Below are 19,284 nucleotides of genomic sequence, written 5' to 3' on the forward strand. Positions count from 1 at the left end.
CGTGCTTTTTGTCTATTATTGGCAGATAATTTTAGAATTTACCTTTGCTTTGCTAATTTAACAGGAGGAGCATTTTACACTCCAGAAACAATTGACACAGCTAGACTGCATTACCGAAACTCCTGGGCTCCCATACTACATGCGGTGGCACTTTGGTTGAACAGTACAGGATTTAATGTGTCAGAGTCAACAGAAGAGACTGCTGCAGCAATGCCGGGTTCACAGAAACGTGCTACATCCATTATGTTAAACCAGACACCTGGAACTCCACCTACCACTAAATCTTTGCCAGAGATAAACAAAGATCGAATGCACTTAATTTTGGGTAAGAGTTACAAATTTAGAGCTCAGTAGCAGCACCTTATGGTGTGAAACGCTAGGGGAATAAGAAAAGATACTTTGCCTGAAATCTGGGAAGTTTAAAATGCATTATGTGTCTGGACATTAATGTTTTGAAAATCTGTGTCTCCTCTGTATCTCTCTGCCTCCTGTGTTCTTCATAGCTTTGACAGAATATTTGTTCATATGACTAGTGTGATTTTTATGGACAAGTTGTATATCTAGTTTATTTTATGTAATTGAATAAAATGAGTAGGAACTGTTCTACATTGTAATATAATACAGATGATACAGAATGTTGTGCCTTAAAGATGCAAAAGTTGCGAGGTTAATTAAAACAACCTTATAAAAACACTGTTCAGCAGAGACTGATATTTGACAAGTCACATGAGTAGCTTTTGTATCAGTTTTTCATCTGTGAGCAGCACTCACAGTTGCTCTTTGTTATTAAGAGATGCATGTGGTCTGAGAAATGCCAGCACTTTGCTGAAATATACAGATATTTAAAACCAGAATAAAGTGCCATATGTATAATATGAATATTGCATCTTTTTTGTGGCTTAACTTAATCTCATTTATCTTTACATTTTGAAGAGTTCAAGAAAATAAAACTCAGTTTACAACTGAAGGATTCAGAAGTCTGACTTAAAGGTCTTTAGAACAAAATATGAATTTCTGCTCAGTAGTCCAAGTTGCTTGTTGTCGCTGTTTGTTTTTTATCCTGCCAAATTTTGTGGAAGACATAATGCAGAAGAGGAAGCAAATACAGTTTTGCTCTTTATAATAAATAGACTCTCTTTTCTTTTAAAGGAAGAAGAATTGAGAAAAACATGCACCTTTCTAAAGTTGTTAAGAACCTGCTATACTTACAAAGAATTTTAAAAGAAAACTTGATTTTATGATGATATGAACATTCTTTTTAATTATTGCTCTTTTCAGGTGTTAGTATACAGTTTCTGTGTTCCCCACGACCTGAAGAGCCTGTTGAGCATGTTACATCTTGTTTACAAGCACTTCATACTTTATTGGATTCCCCTTGTGCCAGGATCCATATTGCAGAGGATCAGGTAATGTATGAGCATGTTGTAACAATCAGCTTTTTCTAGGTCTTGGTCTTTCCTCTATGATGATTACAAAAACTGTAATTATTTTTCATGTGAGAAAAGTATTTGCTCCTCATAAACAAGTGATATAACAATCAGGAATCGTTAGGTCGTAATTAATTTTTTTATATGTATTTTGTTTTACTGTAGCTCCTTGGTGTTGAACTCTTGAGTGTGCTTCACCGACTACTCCTGACCTGGGATCCTCCTTCAGTCCAGCTACTGGTTACAGGTGTTGTCCAGCAGATAGTAAGAGCAGCTCAAGATTATTTGCAGGAAAAAAGGAACACACTAAGTAAGATTTTGAAAATGTGGCTTGCTTTGCAGAGTAAATAAGTAACAGGTTTTCATATTGGGAAAGGAACTCAGTGGCATTGGAGTATAGTCACACTGAGGAGGAAAATGCTGTGTATTCCATAGATAATTTTGATTGTATTCATAATGACCTGCTGATTTCTTAACTCCTGTAAGATGTAATTTTTCTTCCTCTGGTCATTCTAGTGGTTATTCTTTTCATGCCATAGTTTTCATTCATTTTTCTTGAGTGGTGAAAGTTATACCCAGCACACCACTTAAAGTCTAGGACTTTCTAATACCTTGCTCAGTAGATATTTATATATGCTCAAAGGTGTGTATATATATATATATGCTCAAAGGTAGAGAAACCTTTCCTTAAGGTTTCCCTACTGACTGCCTCCTTAGCACTTCATTTACCTTTTTTTCTGAAGTTTAGTGGTTTAGCCACCAGTATAGGGTATTGTAGTGTGTCCCTGGCACAGTTGGCATTCATGAAGTGAGTGAACTGCTAGTGGAACCAGGATGAAAAGTTGCCTGCCCAGAAGATCTTGCCAGGAAGTGGAGCAGACTTGCACCTGGGTTCTTACTTCACTGACATTCAGGGCATTCAGGGTGTGTCAGCAACCAGGAGCTCTGGGAACAGGGTGTGCAAATGGAAGCGAGGCAGTTGGCATGGAAAGGCATGCTTATGCAGCCCAGAAGTGCTGCTCAAGACTGTACAAGACTGGTGGAGTCAGCATAATGGTGGTAGTGACATACAACAAGACACATTCTGCTGACTGAGGAATAATCACTTTGGTACATCAGAGATCTACTGACCGGGCTGGAAATTCAGATGAAAGTGCTAATGTGACTGTCCTCCAGATGCTTGTCTGTGCAGCCAGGGCTGGAGGTGGCACTGATCTCACCTGTGAGATGTGAAAGAAATGTGTGTGAAAGTGAGCAGAGTGTGTGATGTCTGGAAAGGCAATGGAAGAATGAAATGTTCTTCACAGAGGTCCTGCAGGTGCAGGGCTGAAGTCCCATGTTTCTCAGGAAATGCAGCCATAGGCTATGCTGGAATATGGCATTGGTGGATGACGCCTGCATGAAGGTGGCAGCTACAAGATGGTGACTTCAGCAACAAAAGGCTCTATCTCCAGATATCCAGTTGGTGAACACTACAGAGATCTGCCAAGAGAGGAGGAGCCAGTTCTGACCCACTTTGATGGCTCAGAACTGATATCACTTAGAAGAAGTGAAGGGTGATACCAGTCAGGAGCTGTCTTCTTGTTTGCCATAGGCTGCTTAATCAAGAAGGGGAGGTGGGTGAAGCCATATTAAACCCACTGGAAGAAGACTTCCAATCGAAACCATGGGAGCCTTGAGAGAGGCTTTTGCCATCCACTCATGTGCTGGAGGGTGACACGGCAGGGTGCTAACACTCAGAAACATATGAGGCACAGGTTTTTTCAATCCAAATAAGGGAGAGGCTCAGTGGATTTGCTCCTCACTAATATAGAAGAAATAGTTATGAAGGTTGATGGTAATTTGTAGCTGTAGCAGCTATGTAATAGTGGAGCTCATGATCTTGAAGGAAATGAAGAAAGCAAGTAGCAGAGCAAAAGCTTTGGCCTGACTTAGCAGAATTTGGCTTGTACAGGAAGCCTCTAGGTGAGATTTTTGTGGTAAGCTTCCCTGAAGGGCAAAGGAAAGAGGGATTGTTCATCTTTGATGACAAAATAAAGCTCGTTCAAAACCATCATGGCAGGAGGAGGCTAACTTGGCTGAACAGGAACTTCTGATCCAACTTAGATGTGACAAGGAAGTGTATGAATGGTGGAGGTGGGGCCAGACTACCCAGAAAGACTCCTGAAGACTCTTGCTTGGGTATGGTGGAGTGGAATTGGGAAAGCCACAATTCAGCTGGAGCTGAGGTTGCTGGTGAATGTCAAGTGTGGCAAGAAGGACTTTTATAGATATACTGGCAGCAAAGAGATGAAGGACATTTGGACCCCTGCTGAATGGATTGGGTGATCTAATGAAAAAAAGTGGTGGGGGAAAAACCAAGGCACTATTATCTTCTTGGCTTAGTCCCCCTGTGTCTGTGTCTAGCAAAAAAGTTTAGGGGAGAGAAATGGTACCTGCAGCAGACAAGCATCAGGTTAGGGACTGCTTACAAAAAGCTGGACATACCCTGGAACCAGATGGGATGCATGCTAAGGTTGTTGCAGTTATCTTTGAAAAGCTGTGGTGCTCAGGAGGGCTTTCCAAAGAATGGTAAAAAACAGGTGCTATGGCTAACTTTGAATAACTAAAGATGTAAGGTGGATTTTTGGGATACTATCTTGTCAATAAGCCTATCGTGTGTATTGAGAAAATTCCTTTGGAAACCACTTCTTAGTACATGAAGTAGAAAAATGTGATTTGAAATAATGAGCACAGACTTACCAAGGTCCAATAATGCCTCATCCTCCTCTGTGATGAAATAACTGGCTTTGGATGTGGAGTGGTGGATGTTGTTTACTTAGACTTTTGCGAGGCTTTTGACCTAGTACTTCATAATATCGTTGTCAAATTGGAGCAGTGTTGACTGAAAAGTGGGAGAATAACTGAGCTGCTGTGCTTGAATGGAGTTCAGAGATTCAAGTCTGACTTGCAGCTGGTTGCAATTGGTGTTTCTTAGAGATCAGTATTGGCCTGCTACTGCTAGACATCGTCATGAACAACCTGGGAGATAGGACAGAATGCAGCCTCAGCAAATTTGTGGATGATTACAAATTATGCAGGTGGTAGATACGCTGGAGGACAGTGCTGCAGGATTGAGAACCTGCTGAAGTTCGGCAAAGACAAATGCTAAATCCTGCATTGGGATGGAATGTGCATTGGTATAGGCTGGCAGGCTGACAGATTGGACAGCAAGGTTTGCCAGATAGTGAGTTGTGTGTGTGAATCCGTGGTATGAAACCTGTGCAGTGCTGAAGACTCTGTTACTGAGCTCTGTTAGAAAAGCATGACCAGTAGATTAAAGGGTATGGTTGTCCTTTCACCTTGAGCTTGTGAAGATGCATCTGGAGAAGTGTCTAGGTTTTTTTGCCCTTCCTCCTTATTCTGAATAAGAGACATGTTGACAAACATGAGGGAAGTTCAGTGAAGGTCCACTAAGCTGCTTAGGGATGTGAAGTATGTGACCCCTTGAGGAGAGGCTGAGAGAGCTGAAGGTGTTTAGTCTGCAGAAGGGAGGGTTAATATGGGATAGAATAGCAATCCCCCTTCTTAAAAGGGATTTAAATACAAGGCCAGTCCAGAGACTTCTGGAAGGCATATGGTGGAAGAACAAGAGGCAATGGACACAAATTGCAGCAATGGAAATCCAGATGTGATACAAGGAAAAAGTTAGTCACTGTGGGAATGGTGAAGCAGTAGAACAGGTGTCCAGGGAAGTTGTGGCATCTCCATGCTTGCAGACATTTAACACTGGACCAGGAGTCTGAAACTAGTATCAGTCTGAAAGCTACTTTCTGAGGTACTTTTAGTAGCCTCTTCCTTTTAGCGGAGTCTCCCTGTTCAATCATCTCTTTACCATTTCTTTAAAAATCTCGCATTAGATGTAGTTTCCATCTTTGCTAAGTAAATTATTTTCCAAGTGGCAACCTGCCAAATACCTGGTTAAGTCAAGTCTGACGTATTTTCACTTACCTCAAAGAAGTGAAGTGAAACCCAAAGAATATTCTCTTACTAAGGAAAATTACTATCTTAATCTGGCACAATAAAAAAAAACCCCAACTGATAGCTTTTGCCCATTTTCCGCATAAAAACAGGGAGAGGATTTTGCTGGAACTTGAGCCAGCACAGCTGAAAATGCAGGCTCTGTTCCTTCATATGAATTAATGGAATTGTTTGCTGTCAGCCCAGTAAGCTGCATTTTTCAAATCGATGAATGTGATAACAGTAGCAATCATTTAAATTCATAGGAGCTATATAGGGGTAGTTCAGGCCAGCTTTGACTTACTGAATCTCTGTTGCTGTTTAATGGGAGAAGGAAAGACTGCAGCTGGCCAAGCTGCCATCAAAAGAGAGACTTTTTGAACTGAATGCACTCAAATCATGAACTCAGACATAGAATCCTACAATGCTTTTCTGTTCTCTTATTTCATAATCAGTTTAGGCTGGAAAAAGGTTTTGTCAGGGTGGAACATAAAATTAATAGCTATTAAATTAAAAAAAGATTGTCCTGCTTGTTTATTTGGCAGTCATTGCTGTTAATTTTATAATCAGTTTTAAAAGAAGCAAAATAATTAACTGCAGTTTTATTATGTGTAAGACTACTCTTTTTTTTCTAGTTCTGAATGGATTTTTAATAAGTATTGTTGCAGTCACAATACTTCTGAAGTATTTTAAATGCCTTTAAGTCATTCTAACTAAAATATTTAGTTTGACACGGGCCATGTTTGTACTATCTTATTGTAAAGCAACTTTTTCTTCTTGATTTTTAACATTTTTGTGAAAAGTTTCATGTAATCTTTGTTATGGGGTCTCCCTTAACTATGTCCTCATACATTTCTTTCCTTTTTCAGATGAAGATGATAATGAGGAAAAAGAAAGTTGTCTTGCTTTAGGAGAGGGAGGTGAGAGTGGTGGTCTCGTGCCTGGAAAATCTCTGGTCTTTGCAGCCATGGAATTGCTCATGTTTATCCTAGTACGACACATGCCCCATTTGAGTTCAAAAGTGTCGGATTCTCCAAGTCACATTGCTGCCAAATCCCACCTGTCTGAGGAAAGCGCTCGTCTTGTGGCTGCCACCGTTAATATTCTGTCTGACCTGCCTTCTCTGTGTTCTCCAGCAGGTAAGGTATTGTAGCAGCATATATGTAACAGAATGTGTGAGTAACCACTAGGTTATTCTAGTGGAAGTGCCGTGAGGATATGATGCTAAAAACAAACTGTAAATATATTGTTATGAGATGCTTCAAGGGTCATCTATTGATAAGTATGTTTAGGTTGTAAACTGAATTAAGAATTCAGGTTTTTCCAGCGAGCAGCATGAAGGAAACCATTTGACTTTAAATTTTGCATGTATGCTGCAAGTTTGCTGAGGAAATTAGCTCTATTTAACTCTTGATTTTATTGTTGGGTTTTTTTCCCCTTTTTTCATGATTTTGAAACATTTTGGCCAATTTTAATCATATTGTAGAAGAACACAGGAATCTTGGGGATAACAACTAAATTCCTGAAAAGTTCATAAAGCAGCATCTGTATGAAAAGAGAATCCTACTGAGAAAAAAATCAGCACAATTCAGCTGCAGTACACTTGGTTTTGCAGCTGTTGGCTGTCAATCATTCCAAATGTGACTCTAACCTAAATGGAGTTTTTTTCTGCCCCGAAAGACTGCCACAAAGGATATGTGTAAACAAGGGTAATTGCATTGAGTGAGGTTCATGGGTAAAGGACACAGTTGCATGGGAAGCTGCATTCTTTAAATTTTGCTTTTCAGAGAATGTATTGCTTAAGTGTTGTCTTGAGGATCTTTGGGAAGTTTCACACACTGATAGAGATAACGTATTTGGGCAAAGTCATGCTCAAGAGACAATATGGCCTGTCTTCAAACAGACAGTTTGTGTCTTGCAATTCTTTAAGGAACAGTAGATTTTGAGTTGTTCTGGAATCCTGCACTGTTTTTATTTGATTCCTAGTTCTTTTTCCTTTTTTTTTTCTTTTTTTTTTTTCTTTTTTTTTTTTCTTCTTTTTTTTTTCTTGTTTTTTTTTTTTGAGGGGAGGGCAACAGGGAGAAGGGTGGACTAAGAGAATAACAGTAATACTTCTCTGTTGTCTGGAGTGAAGGTGTGCCTCCCAGCATTTAGCAAGTGGCAGATGTAACCAGCTGATAACTGTAGGGAAGTGGGGATAGCACATGCACAAACATTTGTGTTAATTGAGCATTTGGATGTAAGGGAGACTGAACAAAAAGAATTCATCACTTCCTGTGATTGAGTGGTTTATTGTCTTCCTCTTTCTTTCAAATATGAGCATCTTGCAGTCTTCGTTGGACAAGATCCTGGGCAATCTGATCTTCAAGAACTGCTGCTTTGATAAAGGAGGTTAAACTAAATGACCTCCAGCAATCCCTTCCTGTCATGATTTTTCTTCTTAATGTATTTATCCTTATGGACTCCCAAAATGAGGAACATGACAGGATTTTTGTTTTCACAGGTGTGGGAAAATGAGGTATAGAAAAGATATGGAAAGAGACTGGATGTCTCAAGTAACCTGCAGATTGATATTGCGTGCCTAGACCCAATAGCACCCTTCTTTCAATCCTGCAGGGGCTTGAAGTCTGCATGTGTTCTTGAAACTCCTACAACTTCTGCCCAGGATGTGAGACACCCAGATATCTTCCTTACTTTGCTCTGGGGCTTTTACTACACACCATCTTCCTTGGAAAGTGCTATGACTTGGTTTGGATACCTGTTTCCAGGCCTCTTACTCTTGTTGTTTAAAGAACCCTAGTGAAATGCAGATTCTGCAAACAATCTGGATGACATACCATGTATCACTTGCCATGTAGGACAAAGCTTTAATAGGTGAATCATCATTCCTGAGCTGACATCAGCATTTTAAGTGTTGACTTGTATGACTTGTGTTATTATACACTTCAGTAGTACTGATGAATGAATTTGGTGATAAAATGTTGAATGTTATGTGTCACTTCTTACCTGAATTGCAGTTTATCTTGGCACCTCCTTTGTTTCCAACCATATATATCCACATTGGGAAAGCCAAAGATGTTATCTATCACGCTTCAGAAATTCTATTTTATCTTTTTTTTCTTTTTTTTTTTGTTTTAGGGTGTATGACAATCTTACCCACTATCCTATTTCTGATAACGAGAGTATTGAAAGAAACAGCAGTAAAATCGGCAGATAATCAGGTCCCACCTCCAGTCAGTGCAGCCCTTCAAGGGATAAAAACTATTGTTACTCTTCCAACAGTCAGGACTGATGAGACTCAGAAACAATGGACAGGTCTTATCCGTAGCACTCTGGCATCTATCTTGGAAGACTCTCAACCTGGTAAGTAGTTTCTCATTGCAACAGAGTTAAAGAGAACTGGGTTTTGCTGTAATGAAAAGGCAAGTATGGTATCTGCCTGTAATTTTATGTAAGACTATGTGCACAGAGCATAACTTATCAGTTGCTAAATAGATTGTGTTAAAAAAGGCACAGCATTTGCTTTAATAAAGTACAGTTGCATCTTGAGAGTTCCCATCCCAGATTTGTCCTTGTTTGGTCTGTTTTCTTTGACAGTGTTGATCATAACCTCCTGTTAGAACGTTTCTCTTTTGCAACTCATCTTGCAGCCCTGCCTTTCTCAGGTTTTGTGCTTGCACAATTCATATAGTCTTTAATGACAGTAAGTGTTTAAGAGAATGAGCATGAAGACAGCAAGAGATAATTATGGCAAGGTTCAGACTTAGTAGGGTACTCTCAATCCTGTTACAAGCTTTCACTGCTGAGAAAGAAACCCTACCTCTGCCAAAAAACCCTGTTACCAGCAGGATGGATACTGTGTCTCTTCAGAGAACTGCAGACTACTTCTCTTGGTTCACACAGGTGCTCTGCCATGCCCTTCAAAAAGTAAAAAAGATGTACAGTCTCATCTGCGTAGTTATCAAAAGAGAGACATGAAGATTTGCCATTTGCATAATGGTAGATCAGGGAAAAAAACATCCCATTACATTGCCAAGGAGCCATTTGTAGAGAGTGAAGAGGTTGAATGGAACTACTCATGTGAGAAATGGGAAGCTAGTAGGTAATTGGAAGTGATTCTGAAATGTCCGAAGGGGGAGGATCACTAGATTAGTGTTAACCAAGCCAAACTTCTAATTTGATTTGTCACATCAGCTCTTGTCTTCCAGCCTTTTGTTACTGCAAAGATTCCCCAGTCCCTCTTTCTAGAAACATTACTGGCTTCAGGCTTTTTTGTAGACTTCAGAAATCTTTCTTGGTTCCTTACAAGGGTGTATGTTTTCCTTTTCCTTTCCAGTCTTCTGTGAAGTGGGATAGATCACACACACAAAAATCTAAGCAAAGTCTACTGCATACAGTTTCAAGTCTCATCATTTAATAAAATTTAAACAAGCTTAAATTTAAATAATGTAGGAAAAGTTGTCACTTTAAATGCTTGGAGTAGTTTTTTGAAGTGAAGTTTCACACCATAGTTAAGCCAATCGAGTGACTGGCTGACATCTATAAAAGGCAGTCATGCTGTTATTCTTTTTTGCTGACTTTGTACATGTTCCTTTCTTTGTGTCTCTGAGAGGAGGACAGAACCAATCTGGCCAACTAAATCAGCAGAACAGTGTTTTTTATATATATTATAACAGTTTATATATAAATATACATTTTTTTGTTCCTGTTGTAAATTCTTGAATGAGATCCGTGAAGAGAGAGCTTGTGCACAGAAAAAAAAAAAAAGACAGTGGTAAATACAGGCTATTTGAAAAGCAGGAAAGGTTAAAGTAGGTTTGTTCCTACTGGTGACAGGTTGCTAGATCAACTAGTCTGTCGTATGAAACCTCATGTTAAGTGAAAGTTCTTGCCATGCTGGATATCAATTCCTTACTCTGCTGTATCAGCTGGATAATAAAACTGAGTTACATCGTCAATGGAGAAGGGATCTAAAAAAATGGATTTATTTTCTCTCTTGTTTACATATTGAAAACAAAAAATATGGCTTGGTCCAAGAAACTGTGGGTGATGATGTTCTCCTTAATACTTAAGTTTCAGAAAGTTTGGCTTCTTTTATTAAAACAAGTATTAGGATAGAGTTGCTCAGCTTTTTGTCAGTCACAATCAATAATGACAAAGTGATTTTGTAGTAATTAAATGCCTGTGTAGTTCCATGTAATTTCAAGTCATTCAAATAATTTCCTCTTTGAATATATCGGTGTTCACTGTCTTTTATTAAGTAAATTCTAAAGCCTTTTTGGAATAAGCTAACAGCATGTTTGGTTTTGTTTTTCAGAAGCCTCTAAACCTATTCTTGACGAAGTAAGCATACTTACAGCTATTGCTCTCTTCCTTTGGTCAGCAAGCACTGAAATAATTGGAGTGCAGTCCTTACAAAATGGATGTATGAACAGATTTAGAAGTGCATTGAATTCCTGTGATCCTTGGGTAAGATCATGTTATGGGATTGTGAATTATATATAGACAACAAAAACTAACTGTCATATATTTAACACATTTCCTGAATGATTTGTGATGCCTTTACTTCAGGAACAGATACTGCATGTCAAAATAATTAGAATTTTCAACCATTCCTTATTGAAATTCATCAGCAAAATAACCCAAACTAAGTGCTTCTAGGTAAAGTGTGTTCATAGCCTGGTGCCAGATTCTTGACTTGGAGCTTTATGAAAGACAAAACCAATCTTTGGTATGTGAAATTTTATCAAATTAAAAGGTTGGTTACCAGAGAGTGGTGACATCTCTACATTATGCTGATCTTTTGTAATACAAATTAACCATTTTTCTGTGGGTGAAATTACAGCCCACATTTTTGATCAATTTCATATTTGTTTGTGCAAAACCTGTACTTATTTTACATGTTCATACAAAACTCAGTTTGAGAGCAAAAATATAATTTTGTGGTTGCCATCAGAGCATCTACAGATTGTGAATAATTTGTCTCCTGATTTCACTTCTGCCCTTTGGCTTGTCTTTATGAATTATCTTCTGAATTATTTTCTCATTAAATAGGAAAGTTAAGAAGTTGTAGACAACTGTAGTTGTTCAAGCAGGCTAATGCACTTTTCCAGTCATGTATCAGTTTGAGTGGGTATACAAGTCTGCAGGTGGGAGATAAAGAGAAAAATCTATAGTGTTTTCTCAAACAAGCACTGCAGAGATTCCTGAGAAGAAAAACAGGCAAAAAATGTGGATATGTTTAGGATCACAGTGAGGCATTTGAAATCCTGTTTAGACTGATAATTCTTCTCCGTAGCAGGGCAGGTGTTTTCCAGCACGAACATAAAATTCAGTTTGTTTTGAAGCCTGAATTTGGGTGGGTAGCTACTTAAAAATTTAGTGCATGAATGGAAATGTCAGTTGTATTAAGCAGAAACTTCTATGTCATGATCTCTCTCCGGTCTGTATAAACACATGAACAGTGAGAGAAGTACATTTTCGCCCACCACTCGGCTGGAAAGCTGCCCGTCAGCTGGAACTTACCCCTATTTTTGTAACTCACAGAGAAAACTTGGACAGCAGCCAGACTGTGTCCACTCTCCTCTCACTAATGTGCAGAACATATACTTGTAATACTTGTTGTGTGCTCATTCTAGTTTTTTTAATTTGTAATACTCATTGTAGCAGTGAGTAACTAGACACCTGTTTGCAATAAAAGCATGATACTGACTGTACTAAAAGCCTTGAACTGATTAAGGAAAAAAAAGTCTTCTAAAGAACTATTGCTGCCTCATAAGAAATAAAGGAGTAGTTTTGAAACTATTGCCACCTGCAACAGTCTGAAAAGGTTCAGTATCATGTATAGTAATAACCAGAAATCTGGTGAGCTCGATTCCATTTTGTTCCACTGAGATAACTCAGTTGAGAGACTCAAGTGTCTCAATGATAAGGGGCAAGTTTTACATGGGAGTGTAGCTTATATGCTTTGAAGAAGCCCTGATTTTACCTCACAGGAGTTTTTGTAGATTTCTGTGAATGCAGAATAGTCAAAAGTTTTGTGCTACAGAGATGGAAGAAAAGAAACTTGGATGAAATTCTTCTGTCAGATGCAGTCATAAAATGCAATTGAAATATGTATGCAGTTAAGAAAATACTTAATAATACTTAATAATCTTTAACATGATAACAAGCTAATAAGAAATGAAGTTTAAACAGCATAGACAGAAAGGGAAGGGAATTATTTGGAGTGGTATGGAGAGATAGAGGAAAAATTTTTTGAAACAGGTCAAAGATGATGCTGAGTATGGTGTTAAGGGAAAATGTTCTTCTGTGGAGCACTGTTAGAGCTACCATACAAGTGATATTAGAGTAAGTGATATTACTTCTGGCCTTAAATTTGAATTGTATAGAAAACCTGAAGCTGTATACTAGTGAATGAGCTGTATACTAGTGACCTGAGCTGCATAACTTCTATTTTCTTACCATTAGTTTTTATTATCTGTGATTTTTATTTAATAGGTTTATGTATATATCTGTGTTTCCACTGACCCTCAGATCTTTTCACAGATCACGGTGTCCAGTAGTACTTCCTCTAGAACATTTCTGTTCAGCATGTGCTCAATAACTCATCCTGTTCAGACTTGAGTGCAGTCTGAAAACATGTGCAATGTTTTATCCTCTTATTTGGCATGGGGCTTTACTTTTCCAAAGTTCTGGGTTATTTGCGTGAGATTTTGAAGGAAGATCTTTGTACACCCAAAAAAACCTATTCATAAATTCATCTAAACAAGATCATCAGTGAGTTATTTTCCCAAACCTTGGTGGTAAGAATCTCTGCTTTCAACAGAGAGGGAGGAGGGAAAAAGAGAAATAGAAGGAAGATATGGAGAGCATTCTGTGATCCAGCTCACAGTATGTATACTCCTATGGTACTACCAGCACAAGATGGGGAATGAGAAGGAAGGACAGACAGGCCTGATGCTTTTGGCTACGGCCTTGGTTTGCGTTAGAGCAAAGAGATCAGTTTGATCTGAGTCATTTTTATGGGCTGTGTTACCCTTGTGGAATTGGAATAGAATATCATGATTTTGAAGATTCATCTACTGTTAGAACTGGTAGTTCTGAGACCTAAAGATGTAATTCACTGGGAACCAGTATAACTGACATGTATGACGTTAATGATGCCTTTATTTTCTCTGAGTTTACATTATTACTGCTTTGTAGTACCTGCATGCTCTTTCTAATTGGCCTTTTATTGAAAACTGGGCTAATACTGTTTTAGCAAATGGGCCTTGTTGCTGCTTCCCTCTTATTCAGTATGTTTCCTTCCCCTTTAGTAGTCTTCTTTTTTTTTTTTTTATTATAGATAACAGAGTTTATTAGAATTCTGTGAGTTAACAAATAACTTTGAGGACAATGTATTTATCTTGATTTGATTAGGTTCAAGCCAAGTGTTACCAGCTTCTGCTTTCTGTGTTCCAACACACCAATCGTGCCCTGTCAACTCCATATATTCATTCATTGGCCCCCATCATGGTTGAGAAGTTGAAAGCTGTGGAAAGGAGCCGCCCGAACAACAACCTGGAGCTTTTAGCAGTCCAGGAAGGAATTAAAGTCCTTGAAACATTGGTCGCCCTTGGTGAGGAGCAGAATAGTAAGTATTTATGTTTTCTAGAGAAATGCGTAATGCTAAAATAGAATATTGAACATCAGAAACTTGCAGTTAGGAACTTGATGGCATAGTCACAAATAGAACGTGTGTGCAACATGCTTTTGTAATTACAGTGCTAGAACTTCTGTAAACATGAACTTGTATATCACGTACAGTATGGTATGTTGAAGCCTTTGCATTTCTGGTTATTGCAGGGAAAAAAATTCTAAACATGAACTGCAGTAATGAGGGATGTTTTATTCTGTTTGGAAATGAGTAGTTCACACTGTTTCAGTTTACTTTTTCTCATTGTTAGCTTCTATTTATTTTAGTAGACTTTTATCAGATTGCTTCTACCAGCTCAACAAATTTTATCTAAGAAGTTGAACAGTACTGGTCAGAGTATCTTGATTGTAAATGAAACCTCTTATTTGCTGCAGTAGATAGAATACACTATTTATAATTTAAGTTAGTTATTCTCTAACTGGAACAATGTGCGTTCTGAAGACTTACTGTGCAGATATTTGACTTCAAACGCTGATAAAGTTCCTTGTAAAAATATTATTGTTAGTTTTTTGTGGGGTTTTTCTTTTGGTTGGTTTTTGTGGGGTTTTTCTTTTGGTTGGTTTTTGTGGTTTGTTTATTTTTCCCCCAGCGTACTCTTTGTTGGTATTTCTTTTTGTTGATGATAAAATACTAAATTTCTTGAGCCCCATTCTACTTTGGGCACAGTTGTTTGAAAGACATTTAAAATGAGAGAGAAACTGAAGCAAATGAGGAAACACAACATCTGATTTTTGCTGTCTGGAGACAATCACCCCATTGAGTATGAATTAGTCAAAACCTTCAGGGGAAAATAATTAATACTCTGTTAATCTACAAAATTTTAGATAAATGAGTTACCATTAATATTTAAGTTCTTTGAGCTTAAAATGTCCAATTATCCTGTTACACATTTTGAAGGCATACTTGTAGCCTTTCTAGATACAAAAATTTACCTTATTGCTTAAGTTCAGTTGCCTTTTTTGTTCTCAAGGTCAACCCTTTTGATCCCTTTGCCATTTTGGGCTGTGGCCTCATGAGGTATATCCTCATGCAGTATATCAAGTATATACTAGGCCAAGTATATCCACGGTGCTAGTTTTTGTATTAGAATCTTCCAGATCAATATAATATAATATAACAGCAGAAAACTGTCCCTGACTTTTTTGTAAACATTTGCATACTAATAGTGGTTCACTTTATGCTCACTGGGGAGGCTGATACTCAGATTTGATTGAATAACGTTTCTGTTTTCCTGAAGAGTATTTTGAAACCCTTTAATATGGTAGGCACTCTATATCTTACAATCTTTTATCAATGATCTGCAATCAGATGTTGCAAAAGCATCTTTAAATAAATGTCAGGATCAACATAACTGTAGTGAACAATAATAGAAGTCTGAAACACAATTCTGGTAAGAAAGATTTGAGTGATGAAAGGACAGGAAGCCATCTACATTTAAGTTGGTTTTTATTTGATAATTTTTTAATTACAGTGTTTATGGTCAGTTTTGAAAACAAGATTACCCTTATCAGTCTAGTAACTGATGAAGTTATTTTTGTTTTATTCTCTGATATGGTAATTTTTTATTTTCTTTCACTTTTAGGAGTACAGTTGCTTGCCCTTCTCGTTCCCACTCTGATCTCCTATTTACTGAATGAAAATGCCTTTGCTTCTGCATCTGCAGCATCTAAGGATCTTCACGAGTTTGCACTTCAGAATCTAATGCACATTGGTCCACTTTACCCACATGCTTTCAAGACAGTAATGGGAGCTGCTCCTGAATTAAAAACACGTCTAGAAACTGCGGTACGAGCAAGCCAGGCCAGCAAAGCAAAAGCAGCTGCTAGGCAACCACCACCCACAGTACATTCCACCCCAACAATTAAACTGAAAACTAGCTTTTTTTGAATTACTTTTATTATTTTTGGACCATTAAGTAGTCAGAAGCATTACATTATCCCTGCATACATGTCTAATTTTGTGTAATTTGTATGTGAAAGGCTGTCTAATGGAGCTTTGTGTAATTACTTGAAATCCATGCATTACAAGGGAAGTGGTGTTACTTGTATTTGTATAGATTTTTAGGAAATTGTGATCATATTTATGAATTTCTGTTATAAATTATCCACTAAAAGATTATTCTAAATCTAAATACTTTTATTTATTTTTAAAAGCTCCCCCAAACCCTCCACTGGTTTTTGAAATCTGATGATTGTTATCCTACCACTGTGCCAATGCTCTAGCACAGTGGGGACGGAGGGAAGAAGAAAAACTGTTATGAAATACTTACCCTGTACTGTGGGGAATTTCAAGTGTAAAAGTATGCATTTTTTCCTTTTAAAAACAAAGTAAGGAAGGGGATTGTCAGACTTTGTAGATCATTTCAGCTTGCATGAAAAAAAACACACAACAAAAGAATTGAAAATTTTCAGCCTTTCTCAAGGTGAACGATCAAGCATGCTGTCTTAATGAGTTGTCCTTATTTATGTGGTGTATATTGCTTTCAAATTAGTTTCCATGCTTGAAAATAAATAAAGGATGCAAAGAATCTAATCCCCTATCTCTTCTAAGATAAATTTTAAGGGAATGCATTGGAAATTGAGTTTATAAAGAGAACTGCCTGCTATCTGCATTTTTGTAGGTGTAGATTTTGGCCGTTGTAAGGTGCTCTGTGTTTGCAGTCTTCCTGTTCTGCCAGCCACTGGTTGAGTATGTGATGAGTCAGTGCTCTGCCCTTTGTCCAGACTCATATTTAACCTTGCTGCAAGATTTTAGTCTCAGTGAATATATCATACCTGTAGTCCTTGATAAAGTTTGCAAGCAGAATTACTGGAGCCCTTTGAACCTGTACTGACTCAGGGGGCAGAATACAAGTGAAAGTCAGGCTCCTCCAGTTTTGACTTCCTCTACCAGGCTTTTCTTTTTCGAAAAGCACATGACTCCCCTTGAATCTGGGTGAGTCTGGTCTGCAGATTTTGGAGCCTAGAGCTCAAGAGCTGTGATTCCCAATGTCTGTCTGCTGCCAGGCCTCACCCTTCCTATTGGCAGAAGTGCGGAACCGTGTATTTTCTTGTGTATACAAGATTGACTTATGTGAATTTTTTGGCACAGCTGTTGAATTTATGGGCTTCTATAGGGATCTTTCTATATGTTTTGCTTTATAGAGAGAAGCTACATAACTAGAGGCTTCACCTAGGCCTGCTGAGTTTCATGTCTGATGTTTTTCTGGATACTCTGTAAAAACTGGGTATTTCAGATGCATCAACCTCAAATATAACAAAGGGATAGTAAATAGAATTGAACATGATTCATAGCTGGTTGAGATATTTTTGGATCACTATTTTTGCATAGTCACTTGCCTCTAGGCTTTCTATTTTCCTGTAAGACCTTATCTAATATCCCTTTGAGTACCTATGCAAAACGGTCAAGACAATGCTCTTCTGCCCTATTGTATTTGCTGTGTGCAAAATATTTAATATAAAAGCAGAAAAGCTTTTATTTCACAGTGAACATTTTAATACTAAAATGATGACACAACAAATGGTGCATCCTCTAATCTTAAAATTTTTTTCATGAAGCTGTTAACTTGTCTTGTTCCATTGTTCTATAGGCGTAATGGTATATGTGGAAGTAAAAACAATGTGCTGTTCATGAGGAGGAAAGTAGTTTCATTGCTTTTTTCATCTTAGTATGAGTAGTGGGAATTAAATTGATTAAAATATATCACTTTCTAATATATGTTTGCAGCATTACAAAGCCTTGCTTAGAAGTTCTAAATCTGTTTAGCACTGAGAGAAAGTATTATGGAAACTCTTTCAGTACAAAATTGAGCACAAACATTTTGCAAGTAAAACTAAGAAAACAAGTTTACAACCTGTTTCTTCCTCCCCACCGGATAGTCTAGTAAATAATGACTTCTTGGAATGATTTCATCTGTAATCAGGTTTTGTTTACCTTTTATCTGAGCACTTTTAAGTTTTTGTTAGACTCTATTTGACAAGATGTCTGAAAACTCAGAAAAGGAGAGGGGGGAAGGGAAGTGTAGCAATCCAGAATAACTAAGTCAGTAGAAAAAAGAGAAAAAAGTTAGCAGAAGGGAAAATGGCATTAGATTGATTTAGAGGGATAGAGAAGGGAGAGGTTTTTCTTTGTATATTGTGTGGCTGTCTACAACATGCACAACTCTCATTTGTATACATCCTCCAGTTTAGTCCTCATTTGCTTCTCCGCTTGCTCCTGATACTAAAGGTGTAACCATGTGGTTTTACATATTTTGGCATCAAATTTCATTTGATTAAAAAAACCCTGAAGTAACTTGAAATGTCCGTAGTGCTTATTGTTTGTCACTCTCCTTTTCTTATTTTTCTTTGTCAAATGCTTTTTAAATGTGCTCAGTTTCCCTTTCACATCTTTCATCTCTCTCTGCTGTTTCCTTCCTTTTTGGGTGAGCCTTGTTCTACTCCAGTAGCACTCGCCCTCTTCAGTGCTTTCCCTTCAGTTCCCCTCTGCTCTCTGGAATCTTCCTTAGTCATCTTTCCCAAAGAAGTTGTCCACCAGCCACAGCTCTTAACTCCGAGGGCAGGGTTACGAAGCAGGCGAGTTCGTTTTTGGAGCAGCCAAAAGGAAACAGGAAACACAGCTTGAGTAAGCAGTGGGGCACTCCTTGCATGCCCGGGGCACGGCGAAGGGCACGAGTGGCACAAGCAGGGCCCGTTCTCAGAGCCCGCAGGAACCCCATGGAAGCTCCTTGGTGGCACGTGCCATCTGTCACACACCTGTGGTACCGCCTGTTGGAGCGGCGTGTTTGTGTCTCCAGTAAAGGCTCTGTGTTGATCTGCACATGGCATGGAAAGCAAGCCCGACTTCGTCTCTGTGCCTTGGGGAGAGGGAGAGAGGGCACTGCTGCCAACAGCCTGCGCCCTCAGCCTCACAGGATCTTGTTTTCCCTTTCCTTGTGTGGGCACAGGCAGCGTGGCCATTCCCGAAAAATTTCGTGTCGCTCCCCTTTCCAGCATTTCAAACGATGTTCAAGAAACCGCTGCAGCCTTGCGCAGGATTTACAGCTTTCGGCGGTGTGAGGCCGAGCACTGCTCGGAGCAGGGCCGAAGCAGAAAAGAAGGGGCCGAAAGAGCAGGGCCTGACCTGAGCATGCAGGACTACTGCGAGACACCGGCCCTCCCC

General features: G+C 38.6%; 1 protein-coding gene across 1 annotated transcript in view; it reads left to right on the top strand.

Moving 5' to 3' along the window:
- The window catches only part of HEATR5B (HEAT repeat containing 5B), a 57,201-nt gene extending 38,777 nt beyond the window's left edge, over nt 1-18,424 (top strand). The window contains exons 29-36 of the mRNA XM_050315532.1: nt 65-325; nt 1,279-1,406; nt 1,593-1,737; nt 6,296-6,565; nt 8,565-8,789; nt 10,744-10,895; nt 13,848-14,061; nt 15,707-18,424. Coding sequence (XP_050171489.1) covers nt 65-325; nt 1,279-1,406; nt 1,593-1,737; nt 6,296-6,565; nt 8,565-8,789; nt 10,744-10,895; nt 13,848-14,061; nt 15,707-16,011 — 1,700 coding nt within the window. The 3' untranslated portion in view covers nt 16,012-18,424. The remainder of the gene's footprint in view (nt 1-64; nt 326-1,278; nt 1,407-1,592; nt 1,738-6,295; nt 6,566-8,564; nt 8,790-10,743; nt 10,896-13,847; nt 14,062-15,706) is intronic.
- The last annotated feature ends 860 nt before the right edge of the window (nt 18,425-19,284 follow it).

The sequence above is a fragment of the Myiozetetes cayanensis genome, unplaced genomic scaffold (genome assembly GCF_022539395.1).
Source record: "Myiozetetes cayanensis isolate MyiCay16 unplaced genomic scaffold, myiCay2020 scf2-11, whole genome shotgun sequence".
In the NCBI taxonomy this organism is placed as follows: Eukaryota; Metazoa; Chordata; class Aves; order Passeriformes; family Tyrannidae; genus Myiozetetes; species Myiozetetes cayanensis.